At 40.8% G+C, this 20,378-nt stretch overlaps 1 protein-coding gene across 1 annotated transcript; it reads left to right on the top strand.

Annotated features, from left to right (window-relative positions):
• Nucleotides 1–210: 210 nt before the first annotated feature.
• LOC306694518 (excitatory amino acid transporter 5-like) lies at nt 211–16,650 on the top strand (the record flags this gene model as incomplete). Its single annotated transcript, XM_079157413.1, has 11 exons — nt 211–456; nt 3,106–3,185; nt 4,299–4,514; nt 6,014–6,056; nt 6,138–6,345; nt 7,354–7,453; nt 12,233–12,466; nt 12,562–12,756; nt 14,000–14,134; nt 14,871–14,973; nt 16,480–16,650. 11 exons carry the CDS (start codon nt 211–213, stop codon nt 16,648–16,650), a joined length of 1,731 nt encoding a protein of 576 aa, XP_079013539.1.
• Between the last annotated feature and the right edge of the window lie 3,728 nt (nt 16,651–20,378).

Below are 20,378 nucleotides of genomic sequence, written 5' to 3'. Positions count from 1 at the left end.
TCCAAAACAAAGGCGTGTGAGGTTGTTCAACCTCTTTAAGCCTCTTACAGTGGCTGTAAGTCTACCTGCAGCCGGTCTGCAGCGCTGCCGTTGGCTCTGTTCATGATGATTTAATCCCTTCGTGGAAAAGGTTAGGTCTTCTTTGGATCTTACAGGATTGTCACCCTGCCAGTCACACAGTAACAAAGACCAACAAAAAACTTGGAGGGCATGGACAAGCTTCTTTTACCAAACGGCGAGGAGGAGGAGCGCTCCGAACACAGTTCGTATGCTCCGGGAGAAGCAAAGAGGACGATGGGGGACCGGGTGAAGACTCTCTTCCAGGGGATGGGGAACCTGGGGAGTAACTTGAAGGGTCACTTGAAGAGGAACGGGCTGCTGACTCTGTCCATCATCTCCGTGATCACCGGCTGCACGCTGGGCTTCACGCTGAGGGGAACTCATCTGTCCACACAGGTAAAGTTACCACTCACATGTTGGGACAGAAAGTTTGATTCACCAGGGAAATCCTGTGCTTTTAATATACGTCCAGACTCACCTGCTGGTACTCAAAATATTTGCTCCCACGTTAATACTTTATTTTAGTGTCCATTTGAATCTTTCCTTCAAACTTCCCAGCAAGACTCACCTGCTGTGACTTAAAATGTGGAAATTGTCTCCCGTGTGGATACTTGTCATTTAACTTCCTTGTGATATGTCCTTTTAAATTTCCCATCAACACTTAAGTATAAAATTAAGGATTCCGCCGCTAGGCCTTGAAATGCCAGTTCCCACGAGACTTCATTTAAATATTCTGTCAATGCTGTCCATTCAACTTTTCATCAGGACTGATATTCTCATATTTCAGCTCCCAAATTTAGAGCTAATGAAACCGCTTGGTTGAGGTTAGCAGCTAAAATAGTGCCGTTAAAATTAGCTAACTGCTGACTTTAGCAGCTAAAATAGTTTAGGTTTGCTTATGAGCTCAAACTGTGTAGTTCGGGTTAGCTAACAAGTCAGATAAGCAGCTAAATTCAGGTCAACAGTTTAGTTTAACGTTACTAGCATAACGTTGGGCTAACGGATGCTAATGTCGCTCTGTTTGTGCTGGATGTGGCAACTGTTTGCTAACATGTTAGCTACAACTACGTAAAGCTGATGCTTCAATGTCGGATTTCTGCCACTCTTTCTGACAATTTATTGACTAAATGTCCAGTGTGGTTGAGGCCAACAGTTGAGTTTAAGTTTTAGCAGTTAGTAGTTAGTTCTTGTTATGGATTAGGAAAGCCAAACATTCAGTTTGATAGCTTAAAATATTTTAGTTGTTTTAGCTGAGATGACCATGTTGTCCATGTGGAAGAAGGCAGCTGTTTGCTAACATGCTAACTGTATAAGATGTGTTAACAGCTTGTTCTGCGGCCCCCAAGTGGACAAAAAAGAAGTTATTACAGTTTCAACTTTCTCGTCGAGCTACCAGGTCGATATTTTTCTTCAAACTTCCAGTTGGTCAGGAGTTTTTTACGAGAGGGTCCCAAACATGGATGTAAACAATGCAGGATTTAAATATTGAAAAAAAACAACTAAACAAAATCAAATTTGTTTACAAGAAAACTCCACAGGCAGCTTTAAATACTGATCATTTAATTTAAAGATATAATTTTTTCCCTTTAAATTGATTCTCTGCAGGTACTTGTTCTGGTAGAAACAGTTAGGGAGCATTAACAGCCACAGAGGGAGACGACAGCCCGTCCAAATCCACACACATTAATCCCTCCTTTCAGTTAAAGTGTCCGTCAGCCGCTCAGGTCGTTTCTTCTCGTCAGTTAGAGCCAAATGAGTGTCCTGACCTTGAGGAGCTGAAACTGAACGAGGTAAAAGATAAAACACATCAAATGGAAACACTGAGCTCATGTCCTCTGTGTTTATTGTGGGAACTTTGAGCCACAATAAACGTACACTTGGTAGGGATTTAACATGGTTAAATGTGACGACCTGTAGGCCAACAAACAACAAACCAAAGAAGGAATCAGGTTTTGAGACTGTGTTTAGACCTTCTGTTGGGAGATAAAATGTAAAGAATTTTTTTTTACAATTAACCGTATCAGACCTAAAATGATCAATCAGTATATCAGTTAACTATTTACATGATCAATTAATTAGTTTGAATCATTTAGCAAGCAAAAATGCCAAATGTGAGAATTTGCTGCTCTTCTTTGTCTTATTTTATGAAAAAGTACTCGGATCCTTAAAATACTCAGTTACTAGTCCAGTATTCCGTGTTAGTGTTAGTTACGCTTATTATTTCAACATTATATTAATGAATTATTATTGCTGACTCATTCATGTGTACGCAGCATTTTATTGTTGCTTAATGTCATTACTGTTAAGAAGTTTACAAGCAATATTTAATCATCATGCTGATGTGTTTTGGATGTAAAATCTTAATCTGAAAAGTGAGTGCAGCTTCAGATACATGAAGTGGAGAAAAGAAACTACAACATTCCCTTCTGAAGATGTATTTTAGTAAAAGTTTAAATTTAATTATATAATATAATATATAACGATTTATTTTAATATACTACAGGAAAATAAGACATTTGTCCAAAGTCTTGTCCAAGGTGACTTTGGGAAATTACTATGGACATTTTTATCAGAATGCATAAATAGTATGCTGATAGTTAATAGACCAAACAATTAATTTATTGAGAAAATAATCTGCAGATGAATTGATTATTGAGATAATAGTTAGTCGAGGCCCTAAAATGAATAAAGAATATACTAGAAGACAAAAACTGGGTCATCGTATAGACCTGGTAAATGACATTAAATAGATTTAAGTTTTTAAAGCTCCTTTTATAATGGGCCCGACCTGTAACAACAACCTTAAATTACCTTCTTCTTAAAGTTTGTTTCTGTAGAAAACATGATTCGTTCTACAAAGATCAAAGTGTGACTTCACCCAATGTTTGCTGCACAGAACCGAATCTGAAGCATCTTTTTGTTTGACGCTGCTCTACAGGTCAAAGAGAATCTAACTCCACAAAGTATTTTAGTAATTAAACAATGACAAAAGCCCCGTTTTTTTTATTTTCAAATGTTGATGTGAGATGTATTTCATTATCGCAGGCAAAGATCTACTTCTCCTTTCCCGGAGAGCTGCTGATGAGGATGCTGAAGATGCTCATCCTTCCTCTCATCACATCCAGGTAGGTCAACGGTTTTGTGCTTGTCACACAACAGCAGACGTATTGAAAACATTTATGAGGTTCCCAGCCTTCTCTGTGCTCAAGTTCCCCTTAATCAGACCCTTTAAACACATGGGATGGATAATATTCAACCTCAGAGAAAACACGGTGGTCGTGGTGATTCATGAGGACATAATCCTGGAATCGTCAATGTTATCCCTTTGTTTTTTCAGTGGTCAAGTTTACTTTTCCCCAGTCTTCTCTCTCTGTGTGTGTGTGTGTGTGTGTGTGTGTTTAATTCTGTAGAAGCTTGGTGTTGTTTCAAGCTGCTACCTTCAAATGTCTGCAGATATTTAATGAACAAAAGGAGAAACTTTTCTTTTCTCACAATAAAAAGATCAATGCAGACTGATTTACATGCTTTAAACACATTAGATGTTCTTTTTTTTTAGTTGAAGAGTGTCTAAATTACTTAATGGCTTTTTGCTCTCTGTGCTTTTGTTGCACAGTGTTGTGGTCAGCGTGGTTGTCCTCTCCACCGCTGTCTGTCCATACTGCAGGCGGTGAAACAGATGAGACTCTGACACTGAGCTGTAATGAAACGCATTGACACACTGAATAGGAGGAAAAATGTCTCGTTCTGAATTTTGTTGTCGTTTATGGTGTGCTCAGTGGTGTGCTCAGTGGAGAGGAGGAGAGGGAGCGACGGACAGCAGAGGGTTGGAAAAGTTCACGGCGGCTGCAATGGTTGCGTTGCTGTGCATGAAAGGCTTGGCGAGTAAAAACGGATCGGATCAGGACATCCCCTGAACCACACAATCCATCCAATGGTTGTTGAGTTGTTTCAGTCGCATGAAGTCAGAAAGTAACGCATTATCTTTCTGCAGCACGTTTTTGAACTCTTGTTATCAAACAAGATACAACGCGCGCATCCAATACACTTGGAAGGTGGATTTCTTTTTTTGTTTCCCCCCTTCTTCCACTCGTTATGCTAAGCTAGGCTAAACATTTCCTGGACTCCTCTCTGTCCTGAACACACACAGATGAAACTGAAACTGACATGAACAAAATGTCCCTTTTAAACCAACATGTGCCCATCCCTCCCTTCCTCCCTCCCTCTGTCTGTTCATGCAGTTTGATGTCGGGTCTGTCGTCGATGGAGTCGAAGGCGTGCTGTCGGATTGGCGTCCTGACCGTCACCTACTACCTGTGGACCACCTTCATCGCCGTGGTGGTCGGCATCGTGCTCGTCCTCATAATCAAACCCGGCGTGGGGACGGAGATGGAGAGCAACCGGCTGGGAGGGGGGCCCGTCATGACCTCGGCCGACGCCCTGCTCGACCTCATCAGGTAAAGGATGTTTAGAGGCCATGAAGGGTCAGACCCGGGACTCTCTAGATGTGGGACAGTTTATTTTTTTCATTTATTCTCCTGTCATTTTGATGATATGCTGCTTTCACCCAAACAAATGAATTTAGCTTTTTGCAGCTGGTATGATATGCTGGCGTATTCTGAGGAAACGGGTCAGCACAAGAACCACCGCAAATAAACAAACACAAAAAACTTGGCAACTATCACACCCCACCACTGTAAACTCTTTTACTCTTTCATCATTTGTAGAAACGGGTGAAAGCACACATTTCAGATTTATAAAGAAGGACTGCTGCACAGCTCTGCAGATAGCACAACAAATTCAATTATTTCAGAAATGTTCAGCAAGGTTTTCAATGTGGAGTGGCCTTTTAGCAATAATAATAATGAATAATAATCTAGTGGGTTCGACTTGACGTCAGTCTTTGATTGTGTGTCTGCTGCTTTTCTCTGCAAGGCAGGAGAGGAAGTGCAGTTCACTTAGTCAATTAGCTGTTGATCATTTAAGTCTATTATCAACAACAAGCTGCCAGTCATCCTCCAGTGCGTCAGATTTTGGGTTTTATACCTCAGTAAACTGAATCTCTTTGTGTTTTTGACAGTTGATCAAACAAACAAGACATTTAAAGACTTCACTTTGGACTCTTGAGAGATTTCATATTCGTGAAAATAATCGATCAGTTGATAGAATCACAGGGTCCAACAGACCACTGCCAGTCAGCTGCACAACCCATCGATTAACAAATCGTAGAAAACACAACAAACACACACACACACATCAATCCAATTACAGACGGGGCTGATTAGTATATTTTTAGTAATCCTGCAGGGATGAGTGACACGATTAGCCGAGTCAGCGGCGGTGTAAAGCAATGATCTCTGCTGCGGCACGTTGGCAGGCTCCTTACCATCGCGTTGACCTATATCTCTCATCACCCGTTGAAGGTCAGGTGTTCTACGCAGCCGTTTCCCTCTCGACTCATCTGTGTTTGATATTTGAGCCTGTCGTGTATTTCAAGCGACAGTGATGTTGAAGTGATGATGAAGGAAGCTCCGCGGACACTGCTCTTGCTGGTATAATGAAGTTTATTACAAACAAGCAACACATGTCATACGGACGGCTAGCACGACCGGAGAGTCCTCAGTCAATTCAAAATGGCTCTCTCGACCGGAGAGTCTTCGTCCTCTTAAATACAGATGATGCTGTCCTTTCTAGGACCTCTAATAAACATGTCTCAGACATGGGCCCCCTGCTCCTCCTCGTACTCCTGCTCCGATAATATGAAACATCTGGACATGTCATCAGGGTGCATAAATCGAGGACATGTCTTCTACACGGCCCCACACATTCCATATCTCTGCTCCTAACGAAAGGACAGAGTTCATGCACTTATGCTGTTACATAAGATGGAGGAAAATACACGACAAGCCTCTGTCACCGTTATATAACAATCCCGTGTCTCTTTGTTCCTCCACAGAAACATGGTTCCATCTAATCTGATCGAGGCCACGTTTCAGCAGGTAACGAGACAGCCAGAAGTCATTCAGATGACAATGAACTTTTAGAAACTTCCTGTAACAAACCCGTCTGTGTTCCCCCAGTACAAAACGGACCTGATTCCCATCCTCAAAGTCCAGGCCAGAACCGTCCAGCCCAACTTTGTCTACGTCTTCCCCGACGAGAGCGACCCTAAAGGTCGGACGGTGTACCTAGAGCTGACTCCACCTCCGGATGTCACGTACAAGACGAGTCCCGGCAGCAGCCAACAGATGAACGTCCTGGGCATCGTCATCTTCTCCGCCACCATGGGTGAGCAGGACGGAGTCCACGGCTCGCTGACTGACACAGAAAACGCTGTTATCAAGTCCGAATGTTTACTGCGGTTGAAGTTTTTATTATCCAATTCCTTCGTCTATATTCTGTTTTCTGTTCGTTGTTAAACAGATCAGATGTTGGAATATCTGTAGTTTCCTCGAATCAGCTATTAAATAGTTATTCTTCCCTTCAATAGTGGCTGTATTAACAGAGATGAAGAAAACTGTATACTTTAGACACCAAATGTTTTATTTACATTTGAAATAGTTTGACCCCGAAAAGAAGAATGAAATAATTCAAACTTCCATTTAGTCGAGGGCACCACTTGGTTTTTGATTTGGTTTTCCCGGCCAGAAAAGCGTCAGTGACCCTCGATCATTATTGAACTACAACGGTGCAGTTCGGCATCTAAACAATGAGTCAGTCTCTCTGCAGTCTACTCGATGTTTAGATTGAAGAGCTTTAAACTGTGACTTGTTCCGCTGACATTCCACTAGTGCTAACCCTACACTAACCTTCTGTTTCTATTGGGAAGTTTGAAGAAGAGCATTGCTAAAGCAACACTTTGCCTCTTAATTCCAGCTTGTTTCAGGGTGCATTATTGTGGAATACTGAAACAGGAAGCTGTTCCTGTTTAAATCTGAACACATTTTGACGCTAAGTTCCAGTTTCTTTGACCAATGGCTGCTGATTTATTCTTATTCATCTGTTGCTCAGAGGGATTGTTGTCTCTTTCAGTTGTCAGTCTGGTTGAACCATTGTACAGTGTTTTTCTTTCTCCATGTACTAAACTAAATAACGTCTATTAGAAAAGAGGACTTCCTACAAACTAAAAGCTTAAAAGACTATTCAGACATACAGAGTTGTCCTCTCATACATTTTACTGGACACAATGGCGCTTGAGTGGCAGGAGATTACAAACTTTTCAACAGTGGTGTATTGACATGAGTCCAGACGGTTTCTGTTGCTGCTTATAATAATGTACAAACTGTTTTGTTGCAGGCCTGTTGCTAGGCAGGATGGGAGAGCGAGGAGCTCCCCTGATCAGTGTGTGCCAGTGTATCAACGAGTGCGTCATGAAGATCATCAACGCTGCTGTCTGGTGAGAAGAATACTCTGGATGGACAGTACATACTATTGAGAAAACGCTGGTCCATTTTACAGCAGACATTTTAATATGGGACAGCAGAAAAATACAGTTAATTAAAAAAGTAATGTCTGGATTCAGTTTCAGGGTCCTGGCTTCATTGTCAGAAGTCAGGCAGTCACTAAAGGTGTTTTCAAAGCTGTGTTGTAAATTCCTGTTGAATCGCTCTGATTGGTTTTCCTTCTCTAAAAGATTCTTATGGGCAAATTTGAACACAACAGTTATTCGTGGGAGCAAAGCAACCTCACAGAGACCCTGAAGAGGAAGTGGGTCTCGGTTTGTTTGTGGTGGGAACCTGATCCGACCTTGATTTGAGCTTAAAGTCTCCTGTAACCAGGTTGCATGCTGGGACGTGAAGTGAACTCAAACAGTTCTTAGCAGCTAGCTAAGAACAGAATAAATAGGATAAATGTCTGACTAGCTGTGATATGAGACTAGATATCATCTTTGAGTTTGGATATTGTAATATGCCATACGTTTTGTATTGTTTTGCACTTGTTAAATGTTGTCATTCATGAGCTGATTCGGAGAAACTACTTCAGCTCTTAAGTCGCTAAAACACATTATTGTAATATCGGCAGCTTAGAGAAGCTTTAATGAGACTAGCATACACATGCTAGAAATCCCAGATTTAGCGACAGTGGTGGAGATTTCTGAGAAGTATCTAGTTCTCACACCCTGGTATTCAACTCTCTCACCAGTTTAGTCTAATAGATGTTTTCTTTTTACTTTTATGTAAATGGAGAAAATTGATGCTTTTCAATTTATTAGTCATTTTAACACACGGTTGCACAATGAAACGGACACAAAACATACATTTAACAATTAAAATTTGAATAGAATAAAAACATATATCCAGTATGCAAATCCTTTAATATAGTGGTCACCAACCTTTTTAAGCCCAAGATCCCTGACCTCTGCATTGGTGACCGGCAAGATCTACTTATTGAGGCGTTGAGAGAAAAAGACTGTCCAGACTGTACTTACAACTTGAGGCTTTTTATTTGGCCTAATTGTAATTGAATGAAATCAAACACTTTGGTCCAGCTTTCAAATTGATGTGACCAAGAACACACTAAATGACTTCATTTCAGTGCAACTTAAAAAGGAAATTATTTGTTAACCGCACACAATATGAACAAGAAAAAACACATTTGCAATGAGCAGCATGAGCATGTTGTATTTATCAACTGACGTTACAACACAACACTGACACAATTCTCAGTCAGTGCAACTAATGTAAGTGCAGTTCAGCTCTGTGTCCCATCACAATGCCATCAGAAGTCATGTGACTCAAGTCAGTGTGATGCTGTGACTGAACACCGTCTGTGTGCCTTGTAGTTCGGCTCATAAGCACAGACAGCCAGTCTGAGGCAGTCTGTGAGGTGTCTGTCTCCTTACCTCCTTATCCCTCACTCCCTACCCTGGTGTTCTCATGTTTCCTTACCTCCTCATCCCTCACTCCCTACCCTGGTGTTCTCATGTTTCCTTACCTCCTCATCCCTCACTCCCTACCCTGGTGTTCTCATGTTTCCTTACCTCCTCATCCCTCACTCCCTACCCTGGTGTTCTCATGTTTCCTTACCTCCTCCTCCCTCACTCCCTACCCTGGTGTTCTCATGTTTCCTAACCTCCTCATCCCTCACTCACTAACTGTCCGTGCTGGATCTGTCCCCGTTGTTTTAAAGAGCTAAATAAGTTATTAGCATGACTGCATCCAGCTAGCCAAACCTGTCTGGTACAGCTAGTAGAGAAGCTTCATGTACTGCTTCCCTTTCCCGCTAGTCTGCTGTCTGATTGTGAGGTCAGGCTGATCTGGGATCAGCTCTTTAACTGCAGAATCTCTGCAGAAACTTCTCCACTCAAACGGGTCTTGGAGGAGCAGTGCCCGTGCTGGCGCTCGTGCTCGCCTGTAGAGACTTCTCCTGACGAGAACGCGCAGCTTGGGGCCAAATCGTTTTGGCCCCACTCTGAATCTATTTGAGGACGCTCATTGGCTAAATTGTATGTCACTCATTTATATCTTTAATCAGCAATTGGCTAAACTGCTTCATCGACCCGCCTTGGTGGGGCCCACCAGTTGCGCGTTCTGAGACGTGCACACAAGCGGAGATGATGAGCAGACAGGCTGCAGACAAAATCCCCTTTAAAATAAAAGCACAGGATTTTTTTTTCTTCTTTTTTTTTTTTTTATTTATTTTTCTTCTATTTTGGAGAGCGACAGGGAACGTCTCCGAGATCGACCTGTCAATCGCGATCGACGGGTTGGCGACCACTGGTTTAATACATATATACCAAGAGAAACTGTTGTTTAGTGGGGATGAGGCCAGTGTGAAAGGTAATAGTATGGTAATATGCAAAACCGGCATAACAGCAAGTTCCATGTAGGGGTGGCCAAAAATCTTCTATCAGGCTATATGTCATTTGAAATCATGGTAATGGCATATATCACGACACAGTGATTGTTCTGTTAAAAATGTTTTAGAATAAAAACTGTACTTTATCACATTTTAATATTTTTTATTTTATTTGGAACTTCCTTAAACAAACAAACAATTGCCTCAAACGACACAACACATGAGTTTAACCTTATAATTCCGAACGCGTCGCTACAGTGTTTTGCGAAGAGCATCATATAAATCACTTTTCCGAAACGAATATAATGAATTTACCTACTTAACGACGAGATTCTGAGAAAAAATACAAAAAAAGTCATTTTACTCACTCAAAACACAATTATTCACAAAGTAATATATAAACTACCAAGTTCTAGCACAATACCACGTATTTTTCGGCGAGCTACAGCGAGCTACGCACTCCGAATGCAGATATCATCACAAAAAAAGAGACCGTCATGGCCGAACGATAGCTTAGCAAGCATGAGAATTCCACCCTGAATCCACAGATATCGTCCATATTTCTCTCCTTCAAACCGTTCAAACGTTACACCGTGGAACACACACAAGAACAACCAACCACAGAGCAAAACATTTGAAACGCATCGTACATTGAGCTGGTTTTCTGGGCGAAAAACTCTGTAAATCCACTTAAATCCTTTCGCTACATATGCGCCGGTCCCTCTCTTTCTTTTGAGAGTAAAATAGAGATAATCCATGCATTTATGCATGGATAGTCCTTTTACTTTTCAGTGAATCATTTTGATGCTCGGTCTGTTGAGCAATTCATGAGTTTTAGTGGCTAAAAAGTCTGTCAATCACCTGACTGACCGGCCCACTGCATTCTAAACTCATTTCCGCATTCTTAGACGTATCACATGTGCAAATCGACTAATCATAGGCTTCGAAAACTGCCAATACACACACAGGGAGCGACGAAAAAATCACATAAAACACATAAATCAGGCCCCTGAGAAGTCAAAAATGGTTCAAAATGATGCCAAACTGCTGTATTAGATAGATTGAACCCTGTTAGTGATAAAACAAGTGAAATATATAGTTATATAGTATATCAAATTAGAATAGAACAGCTGGAATCCGGGTTCCAAAACTCAGAAAATTCAGAATGTTGGCTTGACCTCGCATGAACTCTCTGTACTCCAACCTCTATCAACTTGGCCTGCTTCACTTTATCAAAGTAAAACCTTTTTGTGGAGACTTTTGACATGTGCTATGATTGTGGAGAGTTTTAGGCTTACTGCTGCATTATTTCAAAGACAAAAGTATTTCAATTTGAGCTGTGTGCCATCTTCATTCAGCATTAACCAGTAACATATACACTGATATTTGCACATCTCAACAAATCTCACAAGTGTTAGTGTTATTAAACCATCAAAATTATTCAAATAGACCTTGTAGTTAGAGAGACAGACTCTTTTGAGTATGGGTATATATTTTTCGAGCAGAGGCCTAAAAATAGGCCCAGAGTTTAAAAGGTTAAAACAACAGACTGAAAACGGTAAAACTAAAATTCTTTAAGCTTCCTGAGAACAATAATTTCAAGTATTACAGGTTTGAATGATAACAGGTGTAAATAAATACCAACCTGACCTCAGTCAGTGCAATGGGAAAATCCAATACCAAAATACCTCAATACCTCATCTTCCATTTCACAAAGCTAACAGAACACTGTCAAAAAAACTACAGTATGCAAATGTCTGGTTATCATGTAACCAGAGGTCTTCCTTATCTTGGGTTGGTTAGCATGCTTCCTCCAGCTCTGTATTTACAACTTTACTCTCCTCCTCCTTGTCTGCTTAAATCCCATTACCCATTAGAACCACCGCGGTGGAAACAGTCTTGCTGTATCTCTACCGGTGGACATAGTTCTACCTTTGTAAATGCTGTCATATCGCCCAAACCTACTTCCATGCCATTTATTTATAGTGGTTTATTTATTTACTTAGACTCTGTTGTCTTTGATATCCATGGTCCCAAGGGGATGTCCATTAGGATAAAATACACCTCATGACCAATACTAAAATAATCCCTGTGACCAACATTATGGTCCATGACAAAATTATCTGTAAAACTAGGGACTGGATTACTTAGAAATCTGAGGTGTATATTCATGATCCCCAGAGGCTGATGACTTAATGACTGATTCCCAGAGGATAAACCTTTTTGATTTGAATGACTCCATGACCTATCCTCTGGTGTTACCCTAAGGAAAAACATTTCATGTTTAGCTCCACCCAAAGGACAAACCTGACATGTTTAGCTCCACTACTGCTTAGACTCTAAGAACAGATAAATCATCACGATGTTGTCCTCTCAGGTACTTTCCATTTGGGATCATCTTCCTGGTAGCGGGGAAGATCCTGGACATGCAGGACCCGAGCACCCTTGGGAAGAAGCTGGGCTGGTACGGCATCACGGTGCTCGCTGGCCTCTTTGTCCACGGACTCATCCTCCTCCCTTTCTTCTACTTCGTCCTCACCAAGAAGAATCCCTTCATCTACATCCGTGGGCTGCTGCAGGCCATGGTGATTGCCCTGGCTACCTCTTCCAGGTCAGAGTCCAGGGCAGTCCTCTTTTCAACCCGCCGGTCTGTGGATGCTTTCAAGGTTTTTATTAATGTTTTATTTGAATGCTGTCTTTTCTTAGCTCTGCCACGCTGCCCATCACCATGAAGTGTTTGTTGGAAAACTGCAATGTTGACCGGCAGATCGCCCGCTTTGTCCTCCCCGTGGGCGCCACCATCAACATGGACGGCACAGCGCTGTACGAGGCTGTGGCGGCCATTTTCATTGCTCAAGTTAATGACTATGAGCTGGACTTCGGCCAGTTGGTCACCATCAGGTAAACCAACACAGACACCGGTCTAAACAACCAAATCTGGTCTCCATCCAGCATATCAGTAAATGTGGACTAAGTCTCATAATCTTTCTGACTAGACAGTCTGGAACCACTCTCACAAGCTTGGGAGAGTAGGTAAAAGGCCTGGGTCACTTAACTGTGGGAATGCAGAAACATTTTATACCTAAAAGAAATGTTTTCCACCTCACACATTCATCTCAAAAAGGCCACTTAATACACCTGAAATGGATATAATGAGAAAAAGGTAAAAGCCAAATTCAACTGTGTAAAAGTTCAAGTTTCTGGATAGGCTCTAATATATCCTTTAGACCTTGTTTGAAAAGAATGTGCTAACAAAAAGTATGTTTATTTTGACATATTTTAGTTTTGTACGAAACTCAATGACCGAGGAAACAACTTTGTTTTCTATGAATGTCTGTCAAACTGTGCAAAAAAAAGCATATCCACATTGAAACCTTTTTAAATGTATTCATTAGCTGGTAACATTTGATTACATTTCTCCCCTTCCACTTCAAATATGTATTATGCCAAAAAATCAGGTTACCTGAGGTCCATAGGAAGATTTCATCATTATCATTCAAAATCTTTTTTTTTTAAATGTTACTACAGTGTCAAAAGCATGAATTCACTACAAGTAGAGGCCTCGATACTTCATGTTGTTATTGTTAATTCACACCTTTTATCAGACCCTTTTCTGCAGATTAAAACTGTGTTCTGGTTTCAGTGTCAAGTCAGATTTATTTGATCTAGGTCAACGGTCAGACAACAAGCCTACCTTTACCGCTGATTGGAACTCTGCTTCAACTACTAAACAAGCAGGACACTCTGCAACGTAGCTGTATAAAGGCCCCTTTCATACCTATGTCTTTTGGTCTGGACTCTTGGACTTTTGAGTTTATCCGAACCAAAGTTACAGGTGTGAAACCTCCTCAGACGGACAGTGGTCCATTGAAAAGAGGTGGTCTCTGTCCAGATCAAACTCACCCATGGTTCCGTTCATTTCTAGTTTAAAAAAAATATGTTTGGTACGGTTCGGACTTTTGGACCAACTACAAGAAGTATTTCCAGGCTATCGTCAGAACCGGAAAAAGGAAGAGCAGTTAAACGAAATGAGCTGCGGTGGCCCATGGGGACAGGAGGAGAGCAAATGTTTAACTGACGAGGTCTTTACGTTTTGGTTGAATTAATGGTAAATTCGACTCCTCCTTCTGTTTTCCTCATGCAGCATCACGGCTACAGCTGCCAGCATCGGTGCGGCGGGTATCCCTCAGGCCGGTCTGGTTACCATGGTGATCGTACTGACATCAGTGGGCCTGCCGCCAGATGACATCACACTTATCGTAGCCATCGATTGGATCCTGTAAGTTTACAGTACTGATTTTGTAGAAAGGTCTCTTTCTGTGCAGTTTAGTATTTATTTACATTTAGTGAAGATCTATTTATGCTTTCATGCATTTGCAATTTCTGTGAACTGAATTCATTCAACTCATTAATGTTATCAAATCAATGACTAAATTGGAAATGAAAACTGTTTTCAAAGTTCCTCTTTGCATTTTTAAATTTTTTGAGCCAGGGCAGCAAGGACATCACATAAAACAATGATTTTCAGTCCACTGTATGAAATAGTTAGTTTAAGGATGAGCTCACTTTTAACATATAGTTTAACTATCAGTGAAATAAATAGATAAGATGTTTATTTCACAAAATAATGTATTGGTATTTACATCTCAGAAGTGCAGTGTTTTGCCTGCTCGAAATCAGCTGGGGCAGTGGGGGGGTCACAAGGCCCAACTGAAGTCGGCCATGGCACTGACACAGCGCTTTGAAATTAGTGGATAGACCAATGCATAGATTTTCGACATGGTAAATACATGGTAAAAGTGGTGGAATCTAAACTAATAATTTAAATTAAAGTTGGTGGGATTCTTTCATGGTATGATTACATTTCTTTGCTTTCCACTGCTGCCAAGTGCCAATCATCCCAGTCAAAAAAACAAAGGATGTGAATAAAGTACTAAAATACTTCCAGTACTGCTCAGAGACTCTTGTCCAGAGTAGTTTCGGTTTCACGGTGTCTCCTCATTCTGTTTCTGCAGCGACAGGTTTCGGACCATGATCAACGTTCTGGGTGATGCTCTGGCGGCGGGAATCATCGCCCACCTCTGTCAGAAAGATTTCCCCGTCAGTGGAGCAGGAAAGGTACCAAAAATTATATAAAAATTCATCATCTCCAATTTCAACTTTGAGAAAAAGTTACTTACTTTGTCAAATTTGTACATGAAATTTCTCAAAATTTCGATTTCCCATTAATATTTTTGTTATTGCTAACTTTTTGTGTATTTCCCCGGTTTGGCTCCTATGGACAAACGCAATACAACAAAACAAATATAAGGAAATTAATTTAAACAAGAAAATGTTTTTGTCCTTGCTTCCTATTTTTGTGAAAAAATCATACCCCAAACTAAATATCTCTATATAACTTCTGATTGCAAACATCAACCTGTAACTCATTCACTTATTGATGCCTGTTGGTTTGAATTAGATTACAGCAGATTTTACTGAGACTTAGACAACAACCGCAACCGATTAGACCGCCGACTCTCATTTTAAATCCTATTGAGTCTTTGTCAAGCCCCGCCTTCTCTGATGCTGGCCAGAAAACCCATTAATAACCAATTGAGAACTGAGAATTAACTAAATTACCTGTAATACTCTGAACTGCTGTGTACAATAGGCCTACTGGCCTACTGTATACTACTGCATACACTTATAAAACCGTAGCTAAAGTACTTTGTCTAATTTTGTCAAAGATGGCTAGCTAATCTATACTAAAGGAGGATTCTTTGAAACACTTGGCACCTGATTGCTGCAATTTGAGCCAAAGGTCACTCTCCTTCTCAGTCATTACTCAATCTGATGTCCATCATGAATAAACATCCATAAATCCACTTAGAAATTATGGAATATAGTTGCTCCTCATCATTCCAAAACTAACTTGAAAATCATCATGATTTTAAGTTTTCTTGAGTATCAAAGTAGTTATCACAGTAATAGATGTCTGTACATCCATTCCACAAAGCATTATGGGGACTTCCAGAAATTAGAGCATGATTATCGATGAGAAGACAAAAACTAAGAACAGAAGTGTGAAAATTGTCACTATCATTATCTCTATCCATTACTCAGGATGTCACATCAGCTAAATAGTGTTAGCTTGCAATCCAGTGCTTTTAATAGAGTTACGATCCAACGATACTTTGAATACCAGAGAAGAACATTCATGCATTGTGAGCCTGTTTGCCTTTGGCAATAGTAATTTAAAAACACAAACAATAGTAGCTTATCTTTTTATTCATATTCAACACCCATTTCTACACTTATATTTATGCAACACTTTTCTGGCACACGGCCCAAGGTGCTACGGCGAAAATGAAAATGTCAACCGTTGTTTCAGGCGCATGCTTATTATACAAAGAAACAAAGGGCATTGCCCATTTGAGGTGATGGATTCCCAAATGCTCCGTTTTACATGTCTACATGGATGCACAGAAACTGAAGTTTTAAAAAATCTGCACCTTTTTATAAGGCTTTTTCAAAAATGTCAGTTTGATGACCTTAAACAGAGAGGCCAAAACGTAGAGGAAAATATTAGATATAAAAAAATATGGGAATCTAATCGTGTGTTTTTGTGTGATTCCTCTCCAGCCTGTACCATCGTATGGGACACAGACTCCTCACGCTCACAAAAACTCTCACAGCGTAAACGTCCCAATGACGGAGATCCACACAGACAAAGACTGTATGTTCGAGACGATGGGCGACTCAGCGGACGGGAGTCATGCTCACACCGTCTACTATAACATCTGTCAGGTGTAATCGGACCGGACCCGCGCAGCTCTCCTCAAAACACCAGAGTCTTGTGAAAATCTCACCGTGCCATCTGAACAGGAGACGGCGGTAACAAAGCATGATTCTTCTTCTTCTGAGCAGCAGCAACTGCTTTGAGTTCAGTTTAGGTGACAGGAACTGTGGTTTAGTTGGCCAAAAGTGGATTGGAGCTTAATTAACCAGAGAAATCCAGCAGGATCTCTGGTTACCATTGAAAAACGGGATGTACGGGAGTCTAATCTGCACCAGATGATTATGGGTACATGACTCTCTCCCTGGTGCAACTGCAGGTTCATCATCTGGTCTCACAGTGGCAACTAGAAGCTGTACAAATCACGGCTACCATGGCCTTTTTTTAGGGCTAGGTATCAAACCTTAATACCTCTTGCGTACTGACCGAAATGGACAAATAGAGGATGGAAGACGGAACGGTACGTTTCATTAGCTTCACCTCTGGTCATGAGCTTTGAGTAGTGACCAAAAGAATGAGATTGCAGATACAAGCAGCCAAAAATGAGTTTCCATCACAGGGTTACTCATCTCCGGCATGAAAACCCTGTTCAGAACCAGACGAAGAGCTCAGAGGAGCCAGTTGAGCTGGTTGGAGTATCTGATCAGGATGCCTCCTGGGACCCTCCTTTTAGATTATTTCTAGGCCGTCCAACTGGGAGGAGGCTCCGGGGAGACCCAGAACACACTGGATGGATTGTATATCTCATCAGACCTGGGCACATCTTGGGATCCTCCAACAGGAGCTGTAAGACATCCGGATTACCTTGACCCAGACAACTGTAAGCAACAAGCTCACAAGCGAGCCTACTCTCGCAGTAGGGTGTTTATTTGCTTGACTGTACCCAGAACAAAATGTCCTTATCCTGTATTTTTAAGTGGAGTGATACCAGGATTATTTGTCAGAGCTTTTTACCTGCTCGTCATCTTTACTTGGACTTTAAAGCCAGAACAAATCCACCTTTAGTTTGAGATAAACATATCTTAAGAAACCACGTTGGATCGGCAATTGAAAACACATTGCTATTGACCTAAGAACAAAGCCAATAGGCTTGGATCCCTCCTCCATCACGTTTTTTCTGTGTTTTATATGGGATCCTCCAAAGGGACATACTTCTTCACGCTGCTAAGTGTTCCTTATGTTCACAACACTTTTTGCTCTCTCTGGAATTTCAACGAACCTTTGGCTGAACTGTGTATTTGATTGGCGGGTGGTCACTGCTGCCTGCGCTCAGACTTGGTTGAAGGGTTAAAGGGTAATCTGTACAATCCGACGGCTCAATCGATCCAAGTGCCCTTCATCTTGCAGACTCAACTTTCTTTTTCTTCTGTCTCATTTGTATTTGACAGCATGCTGGCATGCGTTCTAACTGGCTTCACTTGAAGCCGCATTATTTTTTCCTGTTGTCTTGACTTCAATGTTGCAAAGTAAACAAAGTGCTGGAGGGATTATGGGAATCTTACTGTAGCCCGCAGCAGCGAACAGATGCTAGTTTGGGTTTAGTTACTACTCAACCACTTAATTGTGTTACTTCGAGTTGTTTACTAATGATTTACCTACATCTGAGATCGAGAGTCATTCCTGACAATGTGAGTTTGACAAAAACTTGGAGGTAACAAAATTGTTTTTACTAGCATTTAAAAACTGAAACCAGCGGGTTTCCGAGAAGTTTCTAAAAAGTGATGGTTCGGAAGATGGTCAGAATAAATGAAATGTATTTAAATGATTTGTAGTTAAGTGGCACAGTCCTTTAAGCTCACTTATGATACATTCTTATCAATTTTTTTTGTGAAAACATAGACCTGCCTTAATTTGACCATTGACCCTCTGTTGTTTTAATCCACAAACCTCAATGTTCATCTGCCAACGCACACCGACAAACTGCAGCATTTTCAACTGTTACCAAAGCATTATTTTCATCAAACCATCATGTAGCCTACATTCTTCATTTGTTGGTGTTTTTTAATATGAAATATGCAAGTGTTTTTGGACTTTGTGTAATTTATGTTTATTTGTATTTCAAAAATAAATATGCTAATACTAACATACTTAATACTCTCTTCCACACAGTGATAGTGACATGTTACTGTAGGTGACTTGTAGGGGCTGAACAAGGCGGCAACCTCCGGTTCTGCCGAGTGAAGCCGATGCGGAAGTGTCTTAAGACTTGTGTTTTCTCTACTGACCAACAGGGGGCGACTCCTTTGGTTGCAAAAAGAAGTCTGATTGTATGGAAGTCTATGAGAAAATTACTCCACTTCTCACTTGATTTATTACCTCAGTTAACATAAACCATAAAACAGAGTATGCTTTTGGGCGGGCTTACTGTGATTGACAGGTCGCTGCAGCTACCTGAGCCGTATACGGCGTCTCCAAGTCACTCCTCTGCATTCCAAATACGGTAACCTCCATTCAATGGTTGCAAAAAAGATAACATGGCGACGGCCGTAATTCAAGATGGCGACGGCCGTAATTCAAGATGCCGATGGCGAAATCACCGAACTCAAGGCTTCAAAACTGCAGTCCACAAACCAATGGGTGACGCCACGGTGACTACTATCTGCTAGCCGATACCTCAATCAAAAGAGAAAATCCACCTTCCCAACAACTCCAAATCTGTCTGAGTTACATTTTGTATCTTGGTGCAGATATAAAACACTATATGGAGACTAATAATAATTTGAATGTCAACCAAAGAGTTAGTTGAACTATTTGGTAGGCTGCAGCCTGTTCAATTTAGCTGTAATTTGTAATGTACTGTTGAAGTAGCGTTGGGCTATATTTGGGGAGTTAGTTGATAGTTTGTTTTTTTATTCACTGTGTAAATGGTCCTTGGTCTGAAACGTTTTGAGAAACAGTGCCTTATTTAAATTGTTGTCCTAATAGCGGAGGTTGTAACATTCACTAATAGCTGAATCCAGGGTAAGCGCCATTGCGCTTGGGATCATGGATGTCTGTGTAATTTTGTACCAAGGAAGTTGAAAATGTTTGGCTTCATGCGCCAATCAGCCACTCTCATAGCCCGCCTCCAATGCTGTATCCAGTTCTCTTTTATAAATCCATGCTCGCAACACTAAAGCCTCTTTGTAGCTCATTTACTTGATGTGCTGGAACTCTGACTGCTCATTCCTTGACCCTTCCAACAGTTTCATCGTGTTCCCAGACTTTAGTAGTTAACTTAGGCCAGGGTGTCCAAACCTTTTTCAAAGAGGGCCAGATTTGATAATGTGAAAATGCCCAAGGGCCAACAGTCCCTGCTGACATTATTTTTAACAATACAAGTTGCCTATACATACACTATTATTTAATAATTATATTTTCAATGACACAGCAAGGATAACTTTATTTTAAATATGATCTTTAAAATGTAGCATTCTGGTGTACTCTGAGAAGAAAATTAAGTGATAAGACATTTACTTTAAGCAAAAAACTAATTTATTATTCAGTTATTAATCAGTATTTCAGCTCTGGTTGAACAGCTGGATACATAGCTTTTTTTTCAATCAATATTATTATTATTATTAACCTTTTATGTAGACAAAATCCATTGAGAACGAGGTCTCATTTTCAAAAGTTTTAGTCATTTAAAAACAAAGATAGCAAGAGTAGCGAGAACCATCGACTGTACAAATAAAGTGATTAGTTTTCATTGAACCCCGTTACTGTATTAACTTCCACTGTTACTGTAAAGCTGTTAGAATTGTGG

Source organism: Pholis gunnellus (assembly GCF_910591455.1).
Source record: "Pholis gunnellus genome assembly, chromosome: 4".
Lineage (NCBI taxonomy): Eukaryota > Metazoa > Chordata > Actinopteri > Perciformes > Pholidae > Pholis > Pholis gunnellus.
Note: the sequence above shows the minus strand (reverse complement) of the source record. Positions and strands in the feature narration are given on the sequence as shown.